This window comes from Momordica charantia (genome assembly GCF_013281855.1).
Source record: "Momordica charantia cultivar OHB3-1 chromosome 10 unlocalized genomic scaffold, Mcharantia_2.0 BLBB01000010.1, whole genome shotgun sequence".
NCBI classification, from domain to species: domain Eukaryota; kingdom Viridiplantae; phylum Streptophyta; class Magnoliopsida; order Cucurbitales; family Cucurbitaceae; genus Momordica; species Momordica charantia.
The window spans coordinates 13,109,049-13,133,141 of NW_028275158.1; the positions used below are offsets into that span (position 1 = coordinate 13,109,049).

General features: G+C 39.5%; 1 protein-coding gene and 2 long non-coding RNA genes across 3 annotated transcripts; 2 read left to right on the forward strand and 1 right to left on the reverse strand.

Moving 5' to 3' along the window:
* The first annotated feature begins 2,875 nt into the window (after window positions 1-2,875).
* Window positions 2,876-5,175, forward strand: LOC148208587 (uncharacterized). Its single transcript, XR_015788451.1, has 4 exons — window positions 2,876-3,228; window positions 3,308-3,485; window positions 3,575-3,610; window positions 4,823-5,175. It is a non-coding gene; the product is annotated as an uncharacterized LOC148208587 (long non-coding RNA).
* Window positions 5,176-14,581: 9,406 nt separating this feature from the next.
* On the reverse strand, window positions 14,582-16,025 carry LOC111023903 (uncharacterized). The gene is made up of 6 exons (XM_088118936.1): window positions 15,859-16,025; window positions 15,616-15,783; window positions 15,422-15,526; window positions 15,280-15,352; window positions 15,098-15,193; window positions 14,582-15,015 (listed from the first exon to the last, which is right to left on the reverse strand). Exons 1-6 carry the CDS (start codon window positions 16,008-16,010, stop codon window positions 14,932-14,934), a joined length of 678 nt encoding a protein of 225 aa, XP_087975062.1. The 5' UTR covers window positions 16,011-16,025; the 3' UTR covers window positions 14,582-14,931.
* A 1,896-nt stretch (window positions 16,026-17,921) lies between these two features.
* LOC111025228 (uncharacterized) lies at window positions 17,922-23,025 on the forward strand. The gene is made up of 2 exons (XR_015788413.1): window positions 17,922-18,095; window positions 21,747-23,025. It is a non-coding gene; the product is annotated as an uncharacterized LOC111025228 (long non-coding RNA).
* The last annotated feature ends 1,068 nt before the right edge of the window (window positions 23,026-24,093 follow it).

Below are 24,093 nucleotides of genomic sequence, written 5' to 3' on the forward strand. Positions count from 1 at the left end.
GCTAGCGAGAACGGAGTTTCACAAGTTGACTCCCTGGGGGTGGTCCGATATGACCATAATACTTCAGGTAGCTCCTCGGCCCACCTTCCCTTTCTGGAATCCAGTCTCAACTTGAGTCCTAGTTTTATGATTTTGTTTATCGCTTGAACCTGCCCATTTGCTTTTGGATGCGCAGGGGACGAACTGAGATGACTTATGCCCAGCTTTGGCTAAGGGCTGTCCAAGATTGAAGGGCTGTCCAAGATCTCGACCGGGACCGATCTAGCCTGGTCGGTCTCATATGCTGATGCCAATTTGGCTAAGGCATCCACATTGGAGTTTTCAGATCTTGGAACTTGACTCACCTCGTAAGTCCCGAACTGGGCGAGGTGCGATCTGACCTTGCTTAGATACTTTTCCATTCGGGGGTCCTTCGTTTGGTATTCCTCCTTAATCTGATTTACGATTAATTGGGAGTCACTAAAGACCTTGATGTGATCAGCCCCAAATCCTTTGGCCACGCGCAGGCCTGCTAGAAGTGCTTCATACTCGGCTTCATTATTTGAGGTCCGAAAATTGAATCGCAGAGCGTATTTAAACCGCTTGCCACCTGGTGCAAGTAAGAGGATCCTTGCTCCGCGCCCTTTCTCATTGGAGGATCCATCAACGTAGATTGTCCATGGAAGGTCGGCCCTGGCCAACTGAGGTGGTGGGGTGAGCTCTGCGATGAAATCGGCCATCGCCTGCCCTTTCAGCGCAGTTCTTGGCTCGAACTGGATTTCGTACTCGCTTAGCTCCATTGCCCACTTCATCAGGCGTCCCGATGTTTCCGGCTTATTGAAGATATTATTCAGGGGCAAGTTTGTAAGTACTATGACAGTGTGCGCTTGGAAGTACGACCTAAGTCTTCGGGCCGAGGTGACTAAAGCGAGGGCCAGCTTCTCCATTTGGGGATATCTGGTCTCGGCCTCAGTCATGGCCTTACTGGTGTAATAAACGGGACTTTGGCACGCACCCTCCTGCTTGATCAGGGCCGAGCTGACGGCACTATCAGATACCGCTAGGTACAAGTGGAGCTTCTTCCTGGCAATGGTTTTGCGAGTAGAGGTGCCGAGCAGAGATAGTTTTTCAACTGCTCTAGTGCTTGCTCACACTCTACCGTCCATTTGAACGGTGCCTTCTTCCTAAGCACCTTGAAGAAAGGGAGGCACTTGTCCGTTGATCTTGACACGAACCTATTCAAGGCTGCAATCCTGCCATTGAGGCACTGAAGCTGTTTTAGAGTTTTGGGTGCCTCCATCTCAAGCACGGCCTTTATCTTCTCTGGGTTAGCTTCAATCCCATGGTTGTTTACCATAAAACCAAGGAACTTTCCCGAGGAGACTCCAAACGCACACTTGGTCGGATTGAGCTTCATTCGGTACTTGCGTAGTACTCCAAAGGCTTCGATCAGATCGAAAAGATGTGACTTTGACTGCTTGCTCTTGACAAGCATGTCGTCCACATACACTTCCATATTCCGACCGATCTGCTTGGCGAACATTTTGTTCACCATTTTTTGGTAGGTCGCACCTGCATTCTTTAGGCCAAAAGGCATTACCTTGTAGCAGTACAGACCTTGGTCTGTTATGAACGCGGTATGATCTTGGTCTGGCAAGTGCATTTTAATTTGGTTGTATCCGGAGTAGGCATCCATGAAGGTGAGCAACTCGTGCCCGGCTATTGCATCCACAAGCTGGTCGATCCTTGGCAGGGGGAAGCAGTCTTTTGGGCATGCCTTATTTAAATTCGTAAAGTCCACGCACATTCTCCACTTCCCGTTGGACTTTTTAACTAATACAACGTTAGATAGCCACTTAGGATACAAAATTTCTCGTATATATTCAACTTTTAAAAGTTTGTTTACTTCCTCAACAATTACATCACTCCTCTCCTTATTTACACGTCTTCTTTTTTGCTTTACAGGTCGGAATGATGGGTCTATGTTGAGGCGATGCACCATGATCTTTGGGTCGATGCCTGGCATGTCTTCGTGAGACCATGCAAAGATGTCCGAGTTGGACCTGAGGAAGTTGATCAACTCCTCCCTCCCTGTCAGTGGCCCCCAGCTTGGTTCCTATGCTTACTTGTTTTTCAGGGCTAAGTAAAGGAACAAGCTTGAGCTCTTCTGTTGGAGGGGAGAACTGTCTTTTGCCTTCCTTAGGCAGGTCGGCCTCGGACTCTTGCAGCTTGTCGCGATTGGTCTGTTCTTCCAGGGCGCATACGGCCGACCCTTTAAGCGCGGATGCATAACACTCCTGTGAGGTCTTTTGCTCACCTCGGACCGTGCCCACTCCATTCATGGTTGAGTACTTCAGGACTTGATGCAGTGTGGAGGGGACGACCCGGAATGAGTGAATGATGGGTCTCCCGAAGATGGCATTGTAGGCCGATCTGCCGTCAATAACCACGAACTCGACCATCTGAGTTACCTGTGTACTATCTTGCCCAATCGTAACCGGCAAGTCGATTGTAACGCCCCGCGTTACTCAGGTTAGCTTGCCCCGAGTTCTGGGAAATTTTATAACAAAATAGATTTTATTTATTGATTTATTGATTTATTTCATTTTTATTTTATTTGATTCATCAGTGATCTTTATTTAATTTAAGTGTGACATCTCAGCTAGTGTGTATTGTTACAGATTTAGTGGTGAGTTAGTAGCGTGTAGTTATTTATCAAGTTATGGTTTAGTACGGATTCCGCTATGTGACACTTGTTCTGGGCCATTGGACCAACTACGAAATTATATTATTGGTTTTGTTAACAAGGAGTGATTGGGTAAGTGGGCCTTAAACAAGAAACTAGCCCAAGTGAGTTGTATGTTTCAAAACAAAAGAAAAAGGGGAATTAAAACAAAACAACCCTAGCCCATCTTGTTCTCCTTCCTCTTCTTCTTCCTCCCTTCCCTTTCTTGTTGAAGCCGCCAGCCCCCCCCCCCATCCGGATTTCTTTCTCCGACAAAGCAGCACCGACGACGGCCCACTCCGGCGGACAGCAGCAGGCGGCGCGACAGGCAGCAGGCGGCGCGACTCCGAGCAGCAGCGGCGTGCGACTCCGGGCAGCGGCGGCGCGTGGCGTCAGCAGCAGTAGGCGCGGGGTGTCGGGCAGCAGCAGGCGGCAGCGGTGCACGTGGGTGCTGGTTTCGTGGTGTCTTCTCTCCGATCCGACAAGCCCCAACGACCTCGAACAGCTTAGATCCGTGAAGTGCGGCAAGTTTCTTTGACCCACCTTTGTTCGAAGTTAATTTTGGGATACCCACTCATAAGCGAAGTTGTTTTGTAGTAACAGACATCAAAACGAAGACGTTGGAAGTCGTTTCGGCGCATTCCTCTACTGTAAAAACGTGGACAGCAGCTTTTTGTGGTGTTCGGCGATTTCCCTCATCCGTTCGAAGCCCGATTTACGCTACCCACACCTTTGCAAGCTAGATCTAAGTTACCCACACCTACACGAAGTCGTTTTTGTGGTAATGAGCCCTTTGAACTCCCTTAGAGTTGATTTCGGAGGCTGAATCGTACATATAACTTGCTGTTTTTTTTCTATTTTTATGCTTAGGTGTGAGATCGACGCAAGATTTAGGGACGTGGTTGAGTAAGTAGCACCAGGGGGCGAGTGCGTGCGTTATTTAGTGTTAACGGAATGGTTTTGATGCTGTTTTTCTTGTTAAAATAATTTAATTGAGCATGTAGGGATTGTTAGTTTTGATTTGTGAATTTCTAGCGATCTTGTTGCCGTCTTTCTATTATTGAACACTTTTGAGGAAACATGCTTCTTGTTCTTATTGTTGTAGGTGATTAGTAGGTTCTGAATTGTTGTAGTTAGAAGTAACTGGCTCATGACGTTTTGCAAATGTGATATAAATGAAATGCTCGCATTGTTAAACTGATAATTTAGTTTATATTGTTCTAGTTGTGAGCTGTTGGATGTATTTTGTTTATTACGAGGAAAAGCATGCTTGTAAACGGTGCAGTGATTTAGAATGTGGGAAATTTACCTGTAGGTGGTCATGGGAGGGTTAGTGAAGTGGTGAAGGGTGAAGGGTAAAGGGACAGGTTGATAGTCCGTTAACTATGGGTGTTCTGACCTGAAAATGCATATAAATCGCTTGGAGGTTCAAAGCCTTGAGTAGTGGCCTTGGGAATAAATGACAAGGCCGAACGTCAAATTTCTGTAAACGAGTATTTGGGTCTTGGGGATAAATGTCAAGGACCAATACGCTGGGAAGTCATCGGTACCTTGGGGATAAACGGGAAGGACCGGTGCACAGTTCAGGCCTTGGGAATAAATGGCAAGACCGAACGTCAAGTTTCTGTAGAGGAGTATTGAGGCCTTGGGGATAAATGTCAAGGGTCAATGCGACTCGAGGAGTTAGGCTTGAGGGATTAAAGTAGAGTGGTGCTTGCGAAGTAGTGGTGCTAGGCCTTGGGAATAAATGGCAAGGTCGAACATCAAGTACTGTAAAAGGAGGGGGTGCGGTAACTTGGGAATAAATGTCAAGAGCCGTCATGCCTCGAGAAGTTAAGCGGGGAGTAACACAGGGGGGTGTAGAGGAAGAAGGTTAGTACTATGAGACAAGGGCTAGTGAATCATGGGTTGTAGTCTTGGTAGTTCCGACGCATGGTTGTTGTATGTAAATGTCAAGTTATTGTTCACTATCTCTCGCTTCCTATTTAATTGCCTTGCTATCGTTTTATTCTATATGCCGTGACTGTGAGCATGACTTTTGTGCTAGTTAGGAAGTGCTACTTACGGAGTACCTTACGTACTCACCCCCCCCCCCTTTTTACCCTTATATGTTTTCAGGTGTGAACAGGTTCGACCGCGGTGATGACGTGGAGAGGGCTTGACCGAGGAGGGATCACTAGCCTAGTTAGTGAGGATAGAGGGAAGGGTCGTTGGGTACGAGTAGCATTGAGATTTATGTTATTGCTAGGTGTGGACCGAGGAGGAATTTTGTATTCTTTAGAACTACTTTATTTGTTATGGATGTTGTTGGTAAACGCGTCACTGTTGTCGTTGGAGTTTAGGTGTACGGTTGTTTTATTTATTTAAGAATTTTTGCCACTGAGACGGATATGAGATGTTTTTGTTTTTAAATTGCCCACGGAGGGCGAAGTCCTGACAGTTTATGACATTTATATTTCTGATAGAACGTATGGGAGTCGAAGCTTTATTTCATTTAAATTATTTTCCTAGGGAGTTGCTTATCTCGTGTTTAGAGTAAAGGCTAGCCAGGTGAATTATTTAACGTTGCCTAGGATGATATATAAAATCCTGGGGCGTTACATCGATACACCCTTCAGGGGAGACCGATTCTCCAGAGAATCCAACCAAAGGTGTTGGACTTTTCTTCAACTGAGATGTGGTCCACCCCAAGACAAGATATGTCGGGAGGGACAGGATGTTGGCAGACGCGCCTCCATCTACCAACACTCTTCTGACCAGGACGTGATCGATCAGAGGGGCGATCACAAGTGCATCATTATGGGGCAAGTGGACCCCCTCCAGGTCGGTATCGCCGAAGGTGATGGAGCAAGTAGGATTCTGCTCCCTGATGATGCATACCTCGCGCCTGGCCTCGCGAGCTAGCTCTTTCCTATTGTTTCCGGACTGGCCCCCACTTGGGCCTCTGAAAATAGTGTTGATGACTGCAGGTCGGTCCTCTCGTCGAGGCGGCGTTCTTGAACGCTTCCTCTCTTCTTTCTTTTCGACCGAGTTAGACCTCCGTTTACCCACGAACTTTTTGAAGTAGCCATCTTGAATGAGGTCTTTAATCTGGCGCTTCAGCTCCCAGCAACTTGTCGTGTTATGGCAGTGATCGCGATGAAAACGGCAATATTTATCTTTGTTGCGCTTTTTTGGGTCTCCTCGGAGCTTCTCAGGTCGCTTGAGGAGCCTTTCCATCCCGCTTTCCTCGATGTTCGTGAGCATCTTGGAGATGGGGATGGTGGTTGGGGTATACCGTTCATAAGGGCGGCTCCGACTGGGGCCGCTCTCCGACCTACGATACTCGGCTCTGCTTCAGAAGAGGGCGATCCCTTGTCCTTAGACTTAGAATCAGCCTTCCTCTTTTCTTGGCTTAGCCTCTTCTGGTCGATCTGCTTCTCAGGTCGGCCAGTCTTGGTTCGGAGGAGCTCTTGTCCATCGATGACTTTCTTCACCTTTTGCAGGACTTCAGCGAAGGTTGCTGGAGCCTCCTCTCCGAGCTTCACAGTGAGGGTCTCATTGGCCAGGCCAGTGAGGAAGTAGCACGTGGCCGAATCGTCGGAGCAGTGCACGACCTTCAGCTGTTCCTCTTGGAACCTCGTGACATAATCTCTCAGCGTCTCACCTTCCTTCTGTCTGATAGTGGCGATGTGAGTCGCTGTCTTTCTATCGTAATGCCAAGAAGAGAATTGACTAATGAATTCCTGTCTCAGCTGAGAGTAGGTCGATATCGACCTAGCCGGCAGTCTTCGGTACCACAGGCGCGCGCTGCTGGTGAGCGCGATCTGGAAGGCGCGACATTTTATCGCATCAGTTGCCGCTTGAAAGTCCATGAGGCCCTCGAAGACCTCAACATAATCCTTCGGGTCTTTAGATCCATCATAAGGTTTCATGGCGGGAGTTTTGAACTTTGGAGGGATTGGAGACTCCAGGATGTTCGAGGTGAATGGCGATTCTCCCAGGTCGCCATCGTCAAACGAGCAATCTTTCTTCTCGCACCTGGCTTTGAACGCCTCGACCTGCTCGTCGAACCTGTGCCTCATCAGGTCGAACTCTTCTCTGGTGATCACAACTTCTGGTGTTAAAGGCTTGTACTTTGATTGAGCCTTGAGGTCCGAGTTGAAAAACTCTCGAGAGTAGGACGGAGAGTCTTCCGGCTCCCGAGATGGCATCTTCTTCTTGTCAGTGAGGTGCTTTCTCAGATCCTTATCCCGCAAGCTGTAATCCACCCCCTCATTGTTGGGAATGGGCTCACGGTCGCCAGGGTGGAGAGATGGAACCCGACTTTCCTTCTCTCCGAGTGCGCCTGGGACCCTGGAGGGAGACTCTGTTTGGTTGGCCCGCGTCGCCTTGGCGTACATTTCTTCCACTGTGCGCAACCGATGGCGCATATCATCCAACTCGTGCTGGAGAGTGGACAAAGCCTCAGGGTCTGCCATCGGGTTGGCCCTTCGGGAGGTCTTTCTGGAGGTCCCTCCTCGGCCTCGGTTGGCTTTTGAGGGTTTAGGGTGAGCAGGGGGTAACTCCTGGTTCGCATGGCGGGCCGATCTCCATGGAAGATCTCCCTTTTGCCCTGCTCGAACCTGATCCTCGACCATTCTAGCGTCAAGATCCTGCTGAGGGCCGTTATCAGCGTTCAAACCCCTCCGCTCTGTCGTATTAGCAGAGTTTGCTGGCTGCACCATCTTTGAGTATGTTTCTTAGATCGGGATGACTTAGATCGTCCTTTCCCACAAACGGCGCCAAATATTTATGCAAGGATTTGCACAACGGTTCTTCACGAATCAAGCTCGAACCCGGTCTCCGGTTTCGACCTAAACTAAACACCAGGGTGGACCTGCATAAGAGGGTAAGCACTCCGACGCTCAAGTCAGTATAGGTTCGACTCCGTATTTAGTTCGAGGTGAGATTCGATACCTGAGCGTGAAATGAAGCCCTCTATTTATAGGTGATGGATCCGACAGTACACACGACCGGCGGTTATATGTCTTTTCTCATATCGAACCTGTCGGGTTCCAAACAGGTCGGACCCAAGCCAGGTCGAACCTTGACGCCTATACTTAGCCTTTTTATAATGGGCGAACCCGGTCTCCTCGGTAGGGCCGAGGTGGACCTAGGCAATCTCTCTTATTCAGTTTCTTCAAACACCAATAAGAGTCCTCCACGTGTCCTAGGTATATTTTACCCCCAAACAGTATTTACACTTCTCAAAATGGATCATCTAAAAAAATAGGGCTTCAACTTCACGAAACGAGGATATGTACTTCCCAGTTCGAATTAGTTAATAGGATCATCAGGTATCATAGTTCCACATGGTAAACAACACAAGAACCTTAAAATAACTAGGATAATATAAAGGGTCAAAGTCATTGGTCGCAGTAGAAAATGCTAACCGCAAGTGTACAGATCAAGTTTTAATAAAGTGGTAAGTCAATATCGATATCGTCTTTAGCTAGATCACTCAATTACCACAAATACTTTTGTCCAATTTTATTTAGAAACTCAAATTGAATGTTGGAATATGATTAAAGCAATAAGGATGTAAAATTAATGGGAAGAACGATCTTAGAGAATAGATTTCACCGATTTAATCTATAGAATAATTATTTAATTAATCTCGATTGAAGAAATTATTAATTCCATAGGCCAAGAACTCTCAAATCTCAACTGCCTCTCCCGAGTGCAAGCCAAGTCTCCTTACTAAATTACTAAACCAAAATCCCTATATGGTTTTGTAACAAGAAAAGGCTTTAACGAACAAGTCTTTTAACGACCTCTAAAGAAATTCTAAATGTCCCGATCTCAACCCCCATTCAGTTATGAATCTGAGTTCTATACTCTCAACCACCTCTCCCGAGCGTAAGATTGCAAGTCGAAAGTCAATTAATCATTGGCCAGTAGATTAAAGGCATGAAGCAAAGAGAAACATAAATATAATAATCAAATGCATTCAATTAAGGAAATCGAACAATCAATCCCTAAACATCAATGGCTACATCAATCCCCAAGACTAGAGAATTTAGCTACTAATGTTCATGATTAAACCATCAAAATAAAAGAAAAGAGATAGAAAGTGAATCCTCGTGTTGACTGATCGCCCCACTTAATCTCCATGATCGATCTTTAGCTTCATCCTCGAAATATGCTCCAATTTTCCCTTGTTCGATCCCCCTTTAATTGATCACGAATGTTGATATTTATAGAAGTTCTTAGGACAACATTGAGACACTACGTTGTGCCCTAAATGCTAGTGGAAACTGAGTTTTAGCGTCGTAGCATCAAGACGCTATAAGTAGCGTTGAGACACTACGACGCAAAATGCTGCTGTCTTTGCTTTTCAGCTTAGCGTTGAGACGCTTTCAGGTAGGGTCTCAATGCTACCCTTGCTGGTCACGAGGCTGGGCTTCCTCAATTGAGCGTTGAGATGCTCGGTAGCGTCTCAACACTATCCCCTCGAGTCTTCTAGCTGCATGTTATGTTGTTGGGTCTTTTCAACTTGCTCGGGGTATGACTTTTCACTCTATTTTATCAATTTGATGTACTGATTCTTCTTGATATCTTATTTCTACAAAATAACATTTATGCGTGTAAATTTATCATAAAGAAACAGAAACTAACAATTAATTCCATTATAATTATTATAAAATATAGCCCGAATAGAGGCTATCATTGATATTCTTTGTGGCACTCTATTTTGTGGCCTTATGGAGTGGTGTGTTGGACCCGACATGATAGCTCATCGGGCTGATCAATTTGGTCCACAAAATAACTCAAAACACTAAAAAAAAAAGTTTGTCTATTTATTTTACTGCTGCCTATTTTGCCTTCTCGATGGGAGAATTCATTGCCCTCACTCTTGTGGTGTATATCCAAACTCACTGGGATGGATGTTGGATTTGGAGTCTGGCTGCTATAGCGGCCATGGGATTGATCTCTTTGGTTGGTGGAATTTTTTACTACAAGAATAAACCTTCTCAAGGACCCATTTTCACCCTATTCTTCAAGAATTTTTCTTCTTTTTTTACCTTAATCTTTCTCTACAATTTTTACCATGTGTTATGTTCTTCACAGTTAGGAAAGAAATTGTCCTTCATAAAGCTTTCTTTTTATGTGCTTGAAACATTAATGGTCACCAAAGTCATAGCAAAAAATCATCCCAGCCAACCATATAATGAAAGGCCAAAGGAATGAAAGTAAAGTTGTTAGAAACATGCCTCAAATTTTCATGAGAAGATTTAGAAGAATGAAGTTGGACATTCAAATTTTCTTCAAATTTTCTCTATGGTGAGGACCACATCGTTACAATGTGTTGAAAATTTGAAATACACATTTACAAACTATCAAATAGAGTAAATTTACAAATTTGAGCTTTTAAACAATTCAATCCTCACAACAATAAAATCTCTCACAGGAATGAAGATGAAATAAAATTGAGATCTTTGGAGAGAATAGCAATTAAAAATTTTGAGGTCATGAATGATTGAAAATAAGTGAAATTGGGTGAAATAAAATTGAGATCTTTGGAGAGAATAGCAATTAAAAATTTTGAGGTCATGAATGATTGAAAATAAGTGAAATTGGGGGAGATGAGTTTCAAAAGAAGGAAGAAAAAGGTTGAAATATTGAATTTTATTGTTGGTCATTGGATCTAAGAAATTAAAAAGAAATGATTGAGATTTGTTTAAAAAAATAAAGAAATTTATAAAAAATAATATATATATATGAGTCTAAAAGATTTTAAAATTTTCTTCTTTTACTTGTCAGCGCATTAAATACGAAGTGACGTTTTTTTTTTCTCTTTCAAGTTATACTTCAACGGTAACTTTAGTTTTTTTTGTTCTAAAGTCAGTATACGATCCGTTCACGTCATCTTCTCCAGTTCTTTACTTTCTTGTTTCAATCGTAATCTTTTCGTTTGAGCTTCAATTTAAATGATCCAAGAGTCGTTAATCGTTGTAACAAGTTCTATGCTATGGACACTTTAAAACACTAAAAATGTCCATAAACAAAAATTAGGTTTGTTATCATTAAAACATTAATTAATTAAAATTAATAAATTTTAGATTAAGAGCCAAAAATCCAACACGATCCGCTTCTAGCAATTGGCATAAAGGTTTAGAAATTTGTGTTTAATAAAACGGTGGTAAAAACCTGTGTGTCCTATAAAACTCCATCTTCCAAGATGATCTTATGCATGCAAAATGGAGGCTGATTTCTCTTATGTCCGCTATGGTCCATCCAATAGCCCTTTTATACTTGGATAATACCTACAAAAAAGAAATTTCATGTTCATTAGTCAAATATGAAGAAATGATAACTGACAAAGTATCAGTCAAACCCAAATATGCATATTTTAAATGAGAGGATAGAGGTTTCTTCTCCAATTATAGACGCTCGATGATTGATGGCTACATGACTTTCAGATCAGCTGCTGTCGGGTCCAGAAACTCAAACTTTTCCATCTTCGTAAAAAATGCGCTAGGCACATTTTCACCTTTTTTTTGCGGCCTCCTAATCTGCTTCTAATTCTACAGAAATCAACTCTTGAAGTGCTTCCATGGTTGCCCCTATTGCAGAGCACTCCTCGACTTCGTCCAGGAGACACATTGCATCAAGGACATTGAATGTGACTTGCTCATTATTGACCTTCATGGTGATTTCTCCTTTCATAACATTAAATACAGTGTTACCAATTGCTAAGAATGGTTTCCCAAGGATAATCGACACCTCAAGATTAGCATCACAATCTAAAATAATCAAATCTGTAGGAAAGATAAATTTATCAACTTTAACAATAACATTCTCTATTTTTCCTTTCGATTTCTTTATAGACCTATCGGCTAATTGTAAAGTTACAATAGTGGGACAAGCTTCTCCTATGTTTAACTCTTTAAAAACAGAAAGAGGCATCAAAATTTATGCTTACTCCTAAGTCACACAATGCTGTTTCTTAAATTCTTACCAACTATAGAACAAGGGATAGTAAAACTACCTGGGTCCTTACATTTGACACGCAATGGCTTTCCTAGAGCATCACTATTGCATTTATGCTCACCTAATATCTTACACCTAGAAATGATATCTTTTAAGAACTTGGATTAATTAGGCATTTGCTCTAAAGCATCTATCAATGGGGTGTTTATATGCAACTGTTTTAATATTTCCAAGCTCAATTTCAGAAAATCATCCCTTACAAGCTCGTTTTCAGCTTCATTTCATTCCTTCTTAGTTGCAGAACTCGTTCTTATACTTTAGATTTAAGTTTTAGTTGTTATTTCCTTGTATTTTCATACTTTTACTTACCGTATTGCTTTTCATTCAAGTTCTACCTTTTGTTCTTCATTAATTCTGTTATTTTAAAGTTCTTAAGCGAGTTTACACTCCACTCACACTCGAAAGAGAATAGGGTCAAGGTAGAACTCATTGTATGGCTCATTTATTCGTTTTTAATTCAATGAAAATTACTTCCTTTATGTTTTCGTGCATTTCTTTTCCTTTAATTATGCACAAAATTAGTTATCAACCTCTTTGTGGAATTTCGCCCAAATTGTGACTGACACTTTTTTGGGTTCGGTTTCTAAAAACTTCTCTTTACGTCTTTTTCCATTTGGCCAGTGGGATTTTGATTTATACACTAAAGCCCAACTCTAAGAAGGGTGGGTTAGGTAAAATAATAAGAAAGTAATATGGGATGTGACTTAGACATAAACGCATAAAACATGGTCCTATACATAAGCCCTCTGACCCATAATGCAAATGAGTTGATAAATATTCTCTAGGATTGTAATCACACATAGGAATATGATTGTAAGTTACCCTAACTTCTGAAGTATCCAAAAGCGGTAGTGAAATAGTAGAATTCAGTTTCCAAAGAAAAGCTAGAGAATTGCACCTGGCTCATTTTCCCAATAGTGTGTATTTCCCATACTTTGCATCAAAATTAAGGTAGGAAGCAATGAGGTTGTGTTTCAAAAATTTGCTTGATATTTTAAACCCCAAAACAACAACATCTCATCACTATTTTCTTCATAAACCACAATTGCATTTTGAGTCATTCACTTCTTCAAAACTGTTTTGAAAGCAACAAGTCCTTGAGGATTCGACCTGGATTACTCCCAAGTATTACTTGTGACCGTGTGCGCTTGCACGTATCTCTAATCTTTATAAAGGTAGAGAAAGTCCCAACATGTTTTTGGCGCCGTTGCCGGGGACTTAATTTTCAAAATCATATTCGTTTTTTAAGTGAGTTATTTTATGTGTGATTGTTGTATACCTCTGTCATTCGACTTTATTGTTATATCTAACTTTTAAGGGAGTTATCACTACAACAAATCTGCTATTTCATGACGGGCATTGCCCGACATTAAATATTAACCATGTCGGTCACTGACCGACATCTATACGAGTGTCATTGTTTCCCTTTCATGTCGGAAGTTTTAAGGTCGGGCATTGCCCGTCATGTATATTTTCTTTCCATCCGGACATGGCCGTCATGAGACGACCCTTTTAAGGTCGGGCATTGCCCGTCATGTATAGCGTTTTCCATGACGGACGTGCCGTCATGAAAGAATAACAATGACGGGTGACGACCGACATCTTTATGACTGTCCTTGTTTTGTGACCGTCATTGTATGTGCGACATTGTTTGTACGCCATTTTTTGTACGTCATCTTTTGTGTGACATTGTTTGTACGTCACTGTAGCTACATCAATATGTGCGTCATGGAATGACGATATTTCGTGACAGATATTGACCGTCATTATTTCGTGAATAAATAAATTAAAAAAATAGTTGGTTGCCCAGACGTGGCTAACCAACTATATATATTTCCTTCACACCTATGATAATATCTGAATATGCAACTAAAACTTTTAACACATTCATCCATTATAAAACAATATCTATTCTAAAACTTAACTAAAAAACTAACCTTAGACTCAAAACACAAATAATCAAAAGTACAAATTTCAACATAACCTCTCCACTTTTAGAATAACTCAAAACTAGCCAACAATATATCTCTCCCTTCCAACCTATTTCTATAAAAGCTTAACAAAAACACAAACAATCAATAGTAAGTACGAATTTCATCATGACCTCCCCACTTTAGAATATAACTCAAAACTAACCAACCAATATATCTTCTTCCAACCTATTCTCACAAAATAAATCTCAATATTATTGAAACTCAAAAACTAATATGCAAGTAAAACTAATTTCAACATCATGATCTTCTAAAACACAACTCAAGAACTAACCTTAGACTCAAAACACAAATAATCAAAAAGTATAAATTTCAACATAACCTCTCCACTTTTAGAATAACTCAAAACTAGCCAACAATATATCTCTCAATTCCAACCTATTCTATAAAAGCTTAACAAAAACACAAACAATCAAGAGTAAGTACAAATTTCATCATGACCTCCCCACTTTAGAATATAACTCAAAACTAACCAACCAATATATCTCTTTCCAACCTATTCTCACAAAATAATTCTCAATATTATTGAAACTTAAAAACTAATATGCAAGTAAAACTAATTTCAACATCATGAACTTCTAAAACACAACTCAAGAACTAACCTTAGACTCAAAACACAAATAATCAAAAAGTATAAATTTCAACATAACCTCTCCACTTTTAGAATAACTCAAAACTAGCCAACAATATATCTCTCAATTCCAACCTATTCAATAAAAGCTTAACAAAAACACAAACAATCAAGAGTAAGTACAAATTTCATCATGACCTCCCCACTTTAGAATATAACTCAAAACTAACCAACCAATATATCTCCTTCCAACTTAACTCAAAAACTAACATTAAACTCAAAACACAAATAATCAAAAGTACAAATTTCAACATAACCTCTCCACTTTTAGAATAACTCAAAACTAGCATGGTTATAAACAAAACAAACACTTCTATATAAACACCCTTCCACACAAGAACAAATGGGACCGCCCGTCCCTCCAACAAAACTACATTCAGCATAAGAATCCAGACTTCAGCATCATCCAGTCAAATACTTCTATAATAATCCAAAACGAATATGTTATGCAGTACATTTCAAACTTCAAACTTCAAACTTCTACATATTATAAACAAGACAAAGTATTTCTAATCTACCAATTACTACACAGAAAGTAGTCTGAACCAAATACTTACATCAAATAAACACAACTAATGAATCCATAGGTACTACACAAATCGTCCAACAAAAGATGTCCATTCTATTCGAACTTCGTCGATTTCTTCTTGTTGATAGGCACTTTTTGTATTAAACTACAAAAAAAGAAAAAGAAAGATAATACTAATATAATGACAAATCATATATAAACACATAAAGGTATATGATAATACGTACAAGTTCAGTAATATGAGTATGAGGGTTACGCACTATTTCTCGTATATACTTTTGCAAATAGTACCCACACTCGATAGAACTTGGTTGTCGAGGACACTACATATAGAAAATTTGAAAAATAACAAAATTATGAGTTATACAAAGGATTTACTGTGACATTGTTATGAGTTATGCAAATTTACCTTCACAGGTTTCCAAATTGTAGTACTGCGAGATTGTTGAGTAGAATGTTTGGCTTGCCACATTTTCAATGATCTAAATAATTTGAAACATTAGAATAACATAATTGTAAAAATTTCAACTATAAGAGTTCATGGCACTTACGTGTTTATGATTCCCTTATAATTTTCTTCGATCTTACTTCTTAGAGAGTCCAATACATAAACACAATTCTCTCGTAGATGTATAACAAACAACTTCCAGTGAAAACTATTAATAACCAACATGATAATATTATCATTCATGCATGGATAAAGGAAACTATAAATAAGTAAAATGAAGTTAAATTGCTAGCTTACCCGCTATTATGTGGGATGAGTACTACTTGTTCTAAGTTACCCATGTCTAACCTGTTGGCTAGATGTCTGGAACAAGTTTCTTGAGACATTACTTGTGGTACAATGTTGTCTAGGTCAACCACCAAGAACTTCTTACATGTCTCCTCCTCACATTCATTCAAAAGATACCTAAAAATATAATTGTAAAACATTAAACTTCTTAGTTAATGAATCTAAGATATAAAATAGATTTAATATACTTACGAGATGTATGTGAGCACACACATATAGCCTATTTCAATCATCTCGCAGTATTGCATGATGTCGTCACGTGTTAAAGTAATGATCTTCTCTCTTCCAAATATGTGATCACCAATATTGAATTCAATTACATCCTTCTGGTTCATCGTACGCATGACATATTGATTTAGGAATTTAGTAGTCATATGGACATCAATATGTTTAGATGATTGTGTTATCGGCTTCGACGTTCGCCGACAAGGAACCTTTGACAAACAAAATTACAAACATTTAACAAATGAAAAATTAAAACCTCACTCAAGTTAGAACAAGACATACATTTTTCTCCTCATCTAAAATTACCAGTTGATGAGGCCATGCCACGAAGCTACCAATGGTTTGATTTAATGTCTCTATCTCACCCTTCACAGGAATTGGTAGTGTAGCATCTTCCCCAATGACAATGTCTACCATGACTTTCACATTGTCCACACTGTTGGGTTTTATGTCCTAAAACTCATAGTTTGAAAATGACAGATAAACTTTTATCATTCAATAAAGTTGTTATCGAAGGTTTTAATCAATAAGTAGTTATTGATCCAATAAAATGTTCTTACTATATCTAAATCCAATAAAGTAAAGGATCCTAGACTATTACCTGAGACTCAAACTCTATGTAAGAGACATAAATATGGATCAAGTTTGAGTTAACAATCTAAATGGTCTATAGTATAGGAATAAGGTTGGGCGCCTTATTCTGGGGACACTATGGATGCGGCCCACTTTGTAGCTAGTACAAACGATGTGATCCTAATTCGTCCATGTGAAGACATGCGAGTGGGGGTGTCCCGTGCAAAGAGTTTGCATAAGACCGGACCATGAGATAGTCACTTTTACTTTATAACACCGTTTACTATTTGAAACTGACTATCTCAACTTTGATGACCTAGGTAACTCGATCTTAATCCTGAGCTAACTATGAACTTCTGTTTACTCGGGATTACCCTTAGATCTGCATGGGTGAGAGCAGCTCAACAGCGCTGGCTCAATAAGCCTCCCATTTCAGGGGTAAGACCCGGTAGATAGCTAGGGACATAGGGTGCAAGAAGGAATTCACTTCTACCCAATTTTGAGATAGTAGAGAGGTTGTTCTCTTAAGGGCTGAATCCAGGTCTTGAACAATTGGCCCCACCCTCATCAAAAGGTTTGAGAGGATTTTTTAATTTGATAGTTGGACTACAAATCATTGTTCATCAGAGGATTAGTGGGACTTAAGGAACAAGAGGTAATTACAGGGGGTAAAGCGGTATTTTGACCCAGCTGTAATTACGAACAACCTGTGAAGGGTCGACTTACCGATCATGGTTATATCAAATGGACATAATATATCTACAGTGAGGAGAGTGCAGCTACGGGCTTTAGTGGAGTGACCGCGTAGTTAACGATTGTTGGTTAACTAGGTAAAAGAGTTTAACCGGTTAATCTCGGATCATTGGAGCTCATGATCTGTAGGTCCATAAGGTCCCCTGGCTAGCTCATATAGGAATAAACTTGGAATAATTTGAAGGAATAATTCAAATCGTACGAATTAGGTTAATCATATGAGATATGATTAAGTAATTGATATATGATATCAATTTGAGAAATTTGGACAAAATATTTAAATAGGATTTAAATATTAAAATTATGAATGCGGATTCATAATCGGAGGCATGGATTTCATCAAACATCGGATTTTGGAAAAAGTCAAATTGTTAACTTTGACCAGAGAAAGTCAAAGGTTGACTAAAGTAGATTAAAATAATGTTTTTAACCAAGTTGGTGGAAAATTCCACTAACTTGTTGAGTGGAACATTTAAATAATCTCAAAAATCCACTTTTTGACACTTAGCCATGCCATGCATGAGTGGAATGTGTGTTGTAAGCTTTTGGTGAACTTAGACATGCATTTTGACACTTAATCATGCCATGCATGAGTGGAATATGTGTTGTAAGCTTTTGGTGAACTTTGACATGCAAGAGTTGCATGTAATTTGCCTATTTAAGAAGGCTTTTGTTCAAACATCAAGAGCTCTTGGAACCTTTGGCCATTTGATGTGTTTTCAAAAAACTTACATAACTCCTTTTAGCTCCACTTTTCTCTAATTTTTTCCTTCTCTAAAAAGAGTCCCACCACTCTATTCCAAGCCTTGAGAATAGCTAGGAAGACTCTTGGTGGTCCTTCATTGGAGCTATTTGAAGATTTTTGAAAAGCTACAAAGGTTTGTATTTTTCTCTACTTATCTCTAAGCATCATAATGTATGATCATGCATGTTTAATCCTAGGTTGTATTATGCATCTAGATTGTTATTTCGATTCTTGCTCACTTCCGCTGCGCATGTATGTATTTTTTCCATCACACACCTAATGGCACTCCATGAATTGTTGGACATTGAACATCGTCATCAAATACTGTGCCTACTGCAACAATGTTCTCCACTGATCCAATATCTAGGTGGCACGGTTTTCCCTTAGAAAATCTAAAAGAAAAATGCTAAGTGTCATGCACAAAAAAACTAAGTGTCATGTCAAAAACAAGTAAGTGCCAAAACTAAAACAGATTAGTTACCACTATTGGTTCTTCATCCGGGATAAAAACTTTAGTCGGTGCATTGACAACTTCCTTCCCTTTCTCCTTTTTCTTTGAGACATTACTGATTTTTGTTGAGGATTTATTTGGTTGTGAGCTTTGAGTCCTCAATTCGACTTGGTCTTGAGGCTGCAATCCCAGTTTGGACTTCCTTTTGGCAACATTAAAATATAGAGATGGTGAAATGAACTCACCTAATCCCCTCACACGACCTCTATGTTCGGGGGTGCCTAATGCTTTAGTTAAAACATCTTCACCCTTGTGTATTGTAGCCAATTCATCCTGTCACAAATATTTATCATCATATTAACCACAAAATATCACACTTTCTAAATCTCATTGAAATAGAAAAAGAAAAACATAGAAACTTACAATTCGGGCAGCACATTCTTTTGTGGCAACATCAAAGTATTCGTTATTTTTTCCTCTTCGTGCTTCTTTCCATAAAGTTGCACGATTAGAAGGATCATCTGATAATTCCTATATGGGCATATATATTATTAACTGGCACACACATTAATTATCGTAAGGCACTTAATCTAAATAGTAACTTACTAATTCTTTTGCAAGATTTGCATATCCCTTGCGAGATATGTGATGATTATACATGCATTTCGCCCTCCTTTCTCTCTGAGCAGTACTAAGTGTCTAGAAAATAGAAGATATTTTATTCAAGCACTAAAATAGTTACACTATTTAAAAATATATTGATAGAATGTAGTTACCTCCCACTCTCCACTTAGTCTTGTATGAACAAATGAAGCCCAATGTTCTTTATCAATATGGGAATATTTTTCAGGAGGAGTCTCCAAGTAAGATGGGTCGTCTTTGAATGGGCGAATGTATTCTTTAGTTAACGTTGACTTGAAGGTTCGAAACTTCTTCGATACGGATTGAAGAATATTGTGTTTGGATCTAGGGTCCACCACAAATGACATCTGTGTAATGAAAATCACAAAATAATTGCAAATTAAATTGCAAACTAGAAAAGTTTATTACTTTAATAAAAATTCTAAACTTCTTACCTTTACACAATCGAAAATTTTTATCTTTAAGTTCTTGGGGAACTTCTTTCCAATTATTGTAAATGATTGGAATTTGTTGTCGAACACAAACTCCAATAAAGCTTTGCATTTTTGATGCATTATTGCCAACTGGTTGACCTATGTCATTATACTGAATTGTCAACAACGAACCCTCAGAGTTTCTTACGTTAGCCAATTCACGCATGGTTGTTGGGCCTCGACGAACAACTTTTCTGACCTCAACTTCATTGTCACCACTGCTATTCGAATCACCCATTTAAAAGCTCTGCAACCAAAACACAAAACATACAGTTAATATTTTAACTTATAAAAACATAGTAAAAATAAATCACTAAATGACATACCGGTGTTTAATGTACTATTATTAATCCATGTACCCTCACAATCATTTCTAACATACGTAGATGACGTTTCATCGCTTTCATGAAATGTCTTGATATTTGGCATACTAGGTAAAACTCCATAACCACAATCTTCAACACTATCTCCTAATTCATCTTCGTAGAAATCATCTTCAACTATTCGTTGAGGAGATGTTAAAACCACCGACCAACGAGGATTAACAGGATCTCTCACAAAGAACACTTGCTTTGCTCGAGAGGCTAAGATAAATGAGTCTAATTTATGTCCAATACGATTTAGGTCCACGGTAGTAAAACCAAGTTCATCTATTTTAAGTCCATTCTTATTCTCAACCCAATCACATTTGAATAAGATAACTGTCAAACGATGATAGTCAAGCTCCCAGATTTCTTGTATTACACCATAAAATGTCATATCTGAAATGATAGGACTCTTGTCTTTAGCACTGGAAACTTGCATTGTTTTGTATGTTATTTAGTTTTATGTTGTTTAGTTGGAAGCTGTTGGGTTGTGTTTTGTTTCGTACGTCTAAAAGTATGCTGAACAATTGTGTTGTGACTTGGAATGTGAGTGACTTTCGAAATACATATGCTGATTGTATGTTATTTAGTTTTATGTTGTTTAGTTGGAAGCTGTTGGGTAGTGTTTTGTTCCATACGTCTAAAAGTATACTGAACAATTGTGTTGTGACTTGGAATGTGGGTGACTTTCGAAATACATATGCTGATTGTATGTTATTTAGTTTTATGTTGTTTAGTTGGAAGCTGTTGGGTAGTGTTTTGTTTCGTACGTCTAAAAGTATACTGAACAATTGTGTTATGACTTGGAATGTGGGTGACTTTCGAAATACATATGTTGATTGTATGTTATTTATTTTTATGTTGTTTAGTTGGAAGCTGTTGGGTAGTGTTTTGTTTCGTACGTCTAAAAGTATGCTGAACAATTGTGTTATGACTTGGAATGAGGGTGACTTTCAAGTTGTCTTGGAAGGGTTAGTGGGAGTTGACTAGAGTGATGGGGCGAGTTAACTGTTGTTATCATGTGGGTCGTCGGAAGTGAAAACACATGCTAGTCGTTGGGATACACAAGGTCTTGTAGAGGATGATTTGAGGGTTATGTGGTCAAGTTTTAGCGAATGACAATGTTGCGAATGCATGGTTTACCTTGTAATGAAAGTGGATGTACCGGTGTTGTGGCCTCGTGGGCAATGGACGAGGCGGTTAAGTCCCTACAGGATGTTAAGGCTCCGGGGGTAGAAGGCCTTGGTGATAAATGACAAGGCCGGACACCAAGTTTTCTATAAAGGAGTATTGGGGCCTTGGGGATAAATGTCAAGGACCAATACGCTGGTAGCCATCGGTACCTTGGGTATAAACGACAAGGCTGAATATCAAGTTCTGTAGAGGAGTATTGGGGTCTTGGGGATAAATGTCAAGAACCAATACGCCGAGTAGTCATCGGTACCTTGGGGATAAATGTCAAGGACTGGTGCGCAATTCAAGGCCTTGGGGATAAATGGCAAGGTCGAACGCCAAGCTTTTTAGAGGGAGGTCGGTATCTTCAGGGATAAATGTCAAGGGCCGATACACCTCGAAGAGTTAGACTTGGAGTACTAAGGTAAAGGGTAGAACAAATTTTAGCTCGAGTGGGTCACAGGTTAGTGGGTTGTGTAGTCGAAGCCCTGGAAGTCTGGGTGTTTGAATGCTTATATGGTAATGTTAATCTACTGTTATCATCTCTTGTCGCCTGGTTATTTGTTTTGCTATTGTGTTTGATGTAACTGTGATTACGAGCATGCTGTTGTGATTAGTTAGGGAGGGCTACTTACGGAGTATTTTATATACTCACCCCCCCTCTACCTTAATTGTTTCAGGTGCGAACAGGGCCCCCGACTGATAAGCGCCAAGGTTGCTCGGGTTTACAAAGCTAGAGGTCCTTCTAGGATCCTTGCAAACATTCACAAAAACGACTAACTTACCGAATGATTCCAACCAAGAGTAAGGTTAGAAGATGAATCACTCTTAGATCGGACTTAGAATCTACAATGGTCACTCCTAGATCCTAAGACGACTCACTCCAGAATTAGCTTGATCGAGACTAATCCAATGAATCGGTTTAACATCAAACCTAAAGCAAGATTTGAAAGAAGCAACACCAAAAGTGTTAAGGAACAAAAGTTCTTGAATTTCAATATGTTTTGATCTTAAGTTATCCATAACAAGAGCATTACAAGCCTTTAAATAGGCCAAATGGTCGTTCAACATAAGAACACCAAAAGTTTTTCAAAATACTACTTAATGCAAATTGTAGAAAATAAGACATGCAAATTAAAACTTGATTGCACATCATTCTAGACACTTAAATGCGGATCAGAAAACGTAGTCATGCTTCAAATGGTCTTATCTATGTGCTGTAGGAGGCGCTTCACATTTGGATATGGTTTGACAACTTTTGACTTCACAAACTCCAAAGATGTGCAATCTGCAAAGGCACCTGTTCACGAATCTGCACACTTTTTTTGTCCTCCGTGCCATCTCTCAAAATAGACAACTTTTCCCGTGCCATCTTTGCTCCATTCTCTTCTTGACTCATTGAAGTAACATTATGAATAAATTCAGGCTCAAAACTCTTTGTTGGTTCTTGTGCATTAACAAGCTTTTGAAGGTGCAGTGTGAAAGCCTCTTGAATCTTCCTTGCCTTTCTTGTAATAATTGCTCCTTTGATATATGTAATTGGTCACAAATGGATTCGTATCATCGACCGTGGTGATGACGTGGAGGAGGCTTGACCTAGAAGGGATCACTAATTGTGTTGGCTAGGATGGCAGAAACTGCCGTTCATTGTGAGTAGCGTGAGAAACTTATAGTTAGAGGTGTACTTGACATTAGGTTGACTCACGGAATGTTTTCTTTTTCTTTATTCATTCTTAGCAGGCGAACTAATGTCTTCCGGTTATTGTTAGTATTTGAGCCACTGATGCACTCTGGATTACTGGACTAAATGATTGTTTTTTTTTATTGCTAGCCACTGAGGCGGGCACGAACTTGTAGGAATTGATTGTGTTATGAGTCTCTGATTATCTTTAATGCAACTGTTTCACGTCTCTGTATTGAAGGGTGAAGGGACAGGGGAATGATCGTATTATTTCGATATTTCAGGATGTATTTTCGACGGCATTACACTTTATGTTGCCTTAATGGGCGGGGGGGAAGTGAATAGGTAATATAGTGAAGTCATCTCGTTAAGTAGTGAAATTTTGGGGGCATCACATTTTAAATGTGAAATATTATCACATATTTGTCTATATAAAGCACAACATATGATATTTATGGCTTTGATATTAAAAGAAAGAATTCCATCACTTAATTTTAATTTTGACACACCATTTTCACAAACATACAAAATATTAAAATCAATAGATAACAAAAATGTTTTCATTCTATGCCTCCAAATATCATACTTTTTACCATTAAAGAATGGAAGTCTATCAATACAATAACTTTCAAAAAAATCTAAAGTTGTCATAACTCTGGCAATTAAGGTTTTCAAATAATTTTTCAAAAATTAACAAGATGCTTGGTATCGAGATAAAATTTGACAAATATTTTATGTAAAAGAGCGAAACCTCGCTCTGAGTACCAATTATTGGATCGATATGACAACCGGGGGGGGGGGTGAATATAGTTTAATTAAACATTATAAACTTTTTAACACGGTGAGCCCAATTTAAACAAACAAGTAAACTTTTTATGAACAAATGATTTTAACAAAAATTAAACAACAAATTAAAAATACAAACACCCTAATTAATTTCACCACCCAAATAATTCAAATATAAATATTGACCATAAACATGAATAACAAATTCTAACAATTAATTTCATGCAATTTATAATAATGAATTAACTGTAAAAATTAAATAGAAGAGAGTTAGAGAAAATAACACTGGAGATTAATAGTGGTTCGGCAACAACCGGCCTACTCCACTCCCCAAGTACCTCTTAGGTATTCGACTAAGAAACTTGACTCTTTCTACAGTAGGAGTCAAACCGGTACAACGCCTTCTTTTTCCAGAAACAAGAAGAAACTCGATCCTTTCCACGGTTACAGGATCAAACCGTTACAACACTCTTTTTCGGACTCAAGAGCAACTCTTACATAAGATTTGAAAATGAAGAACAAGCTTACAAACTCTCTCAAATAGTGGGTATACAACATTT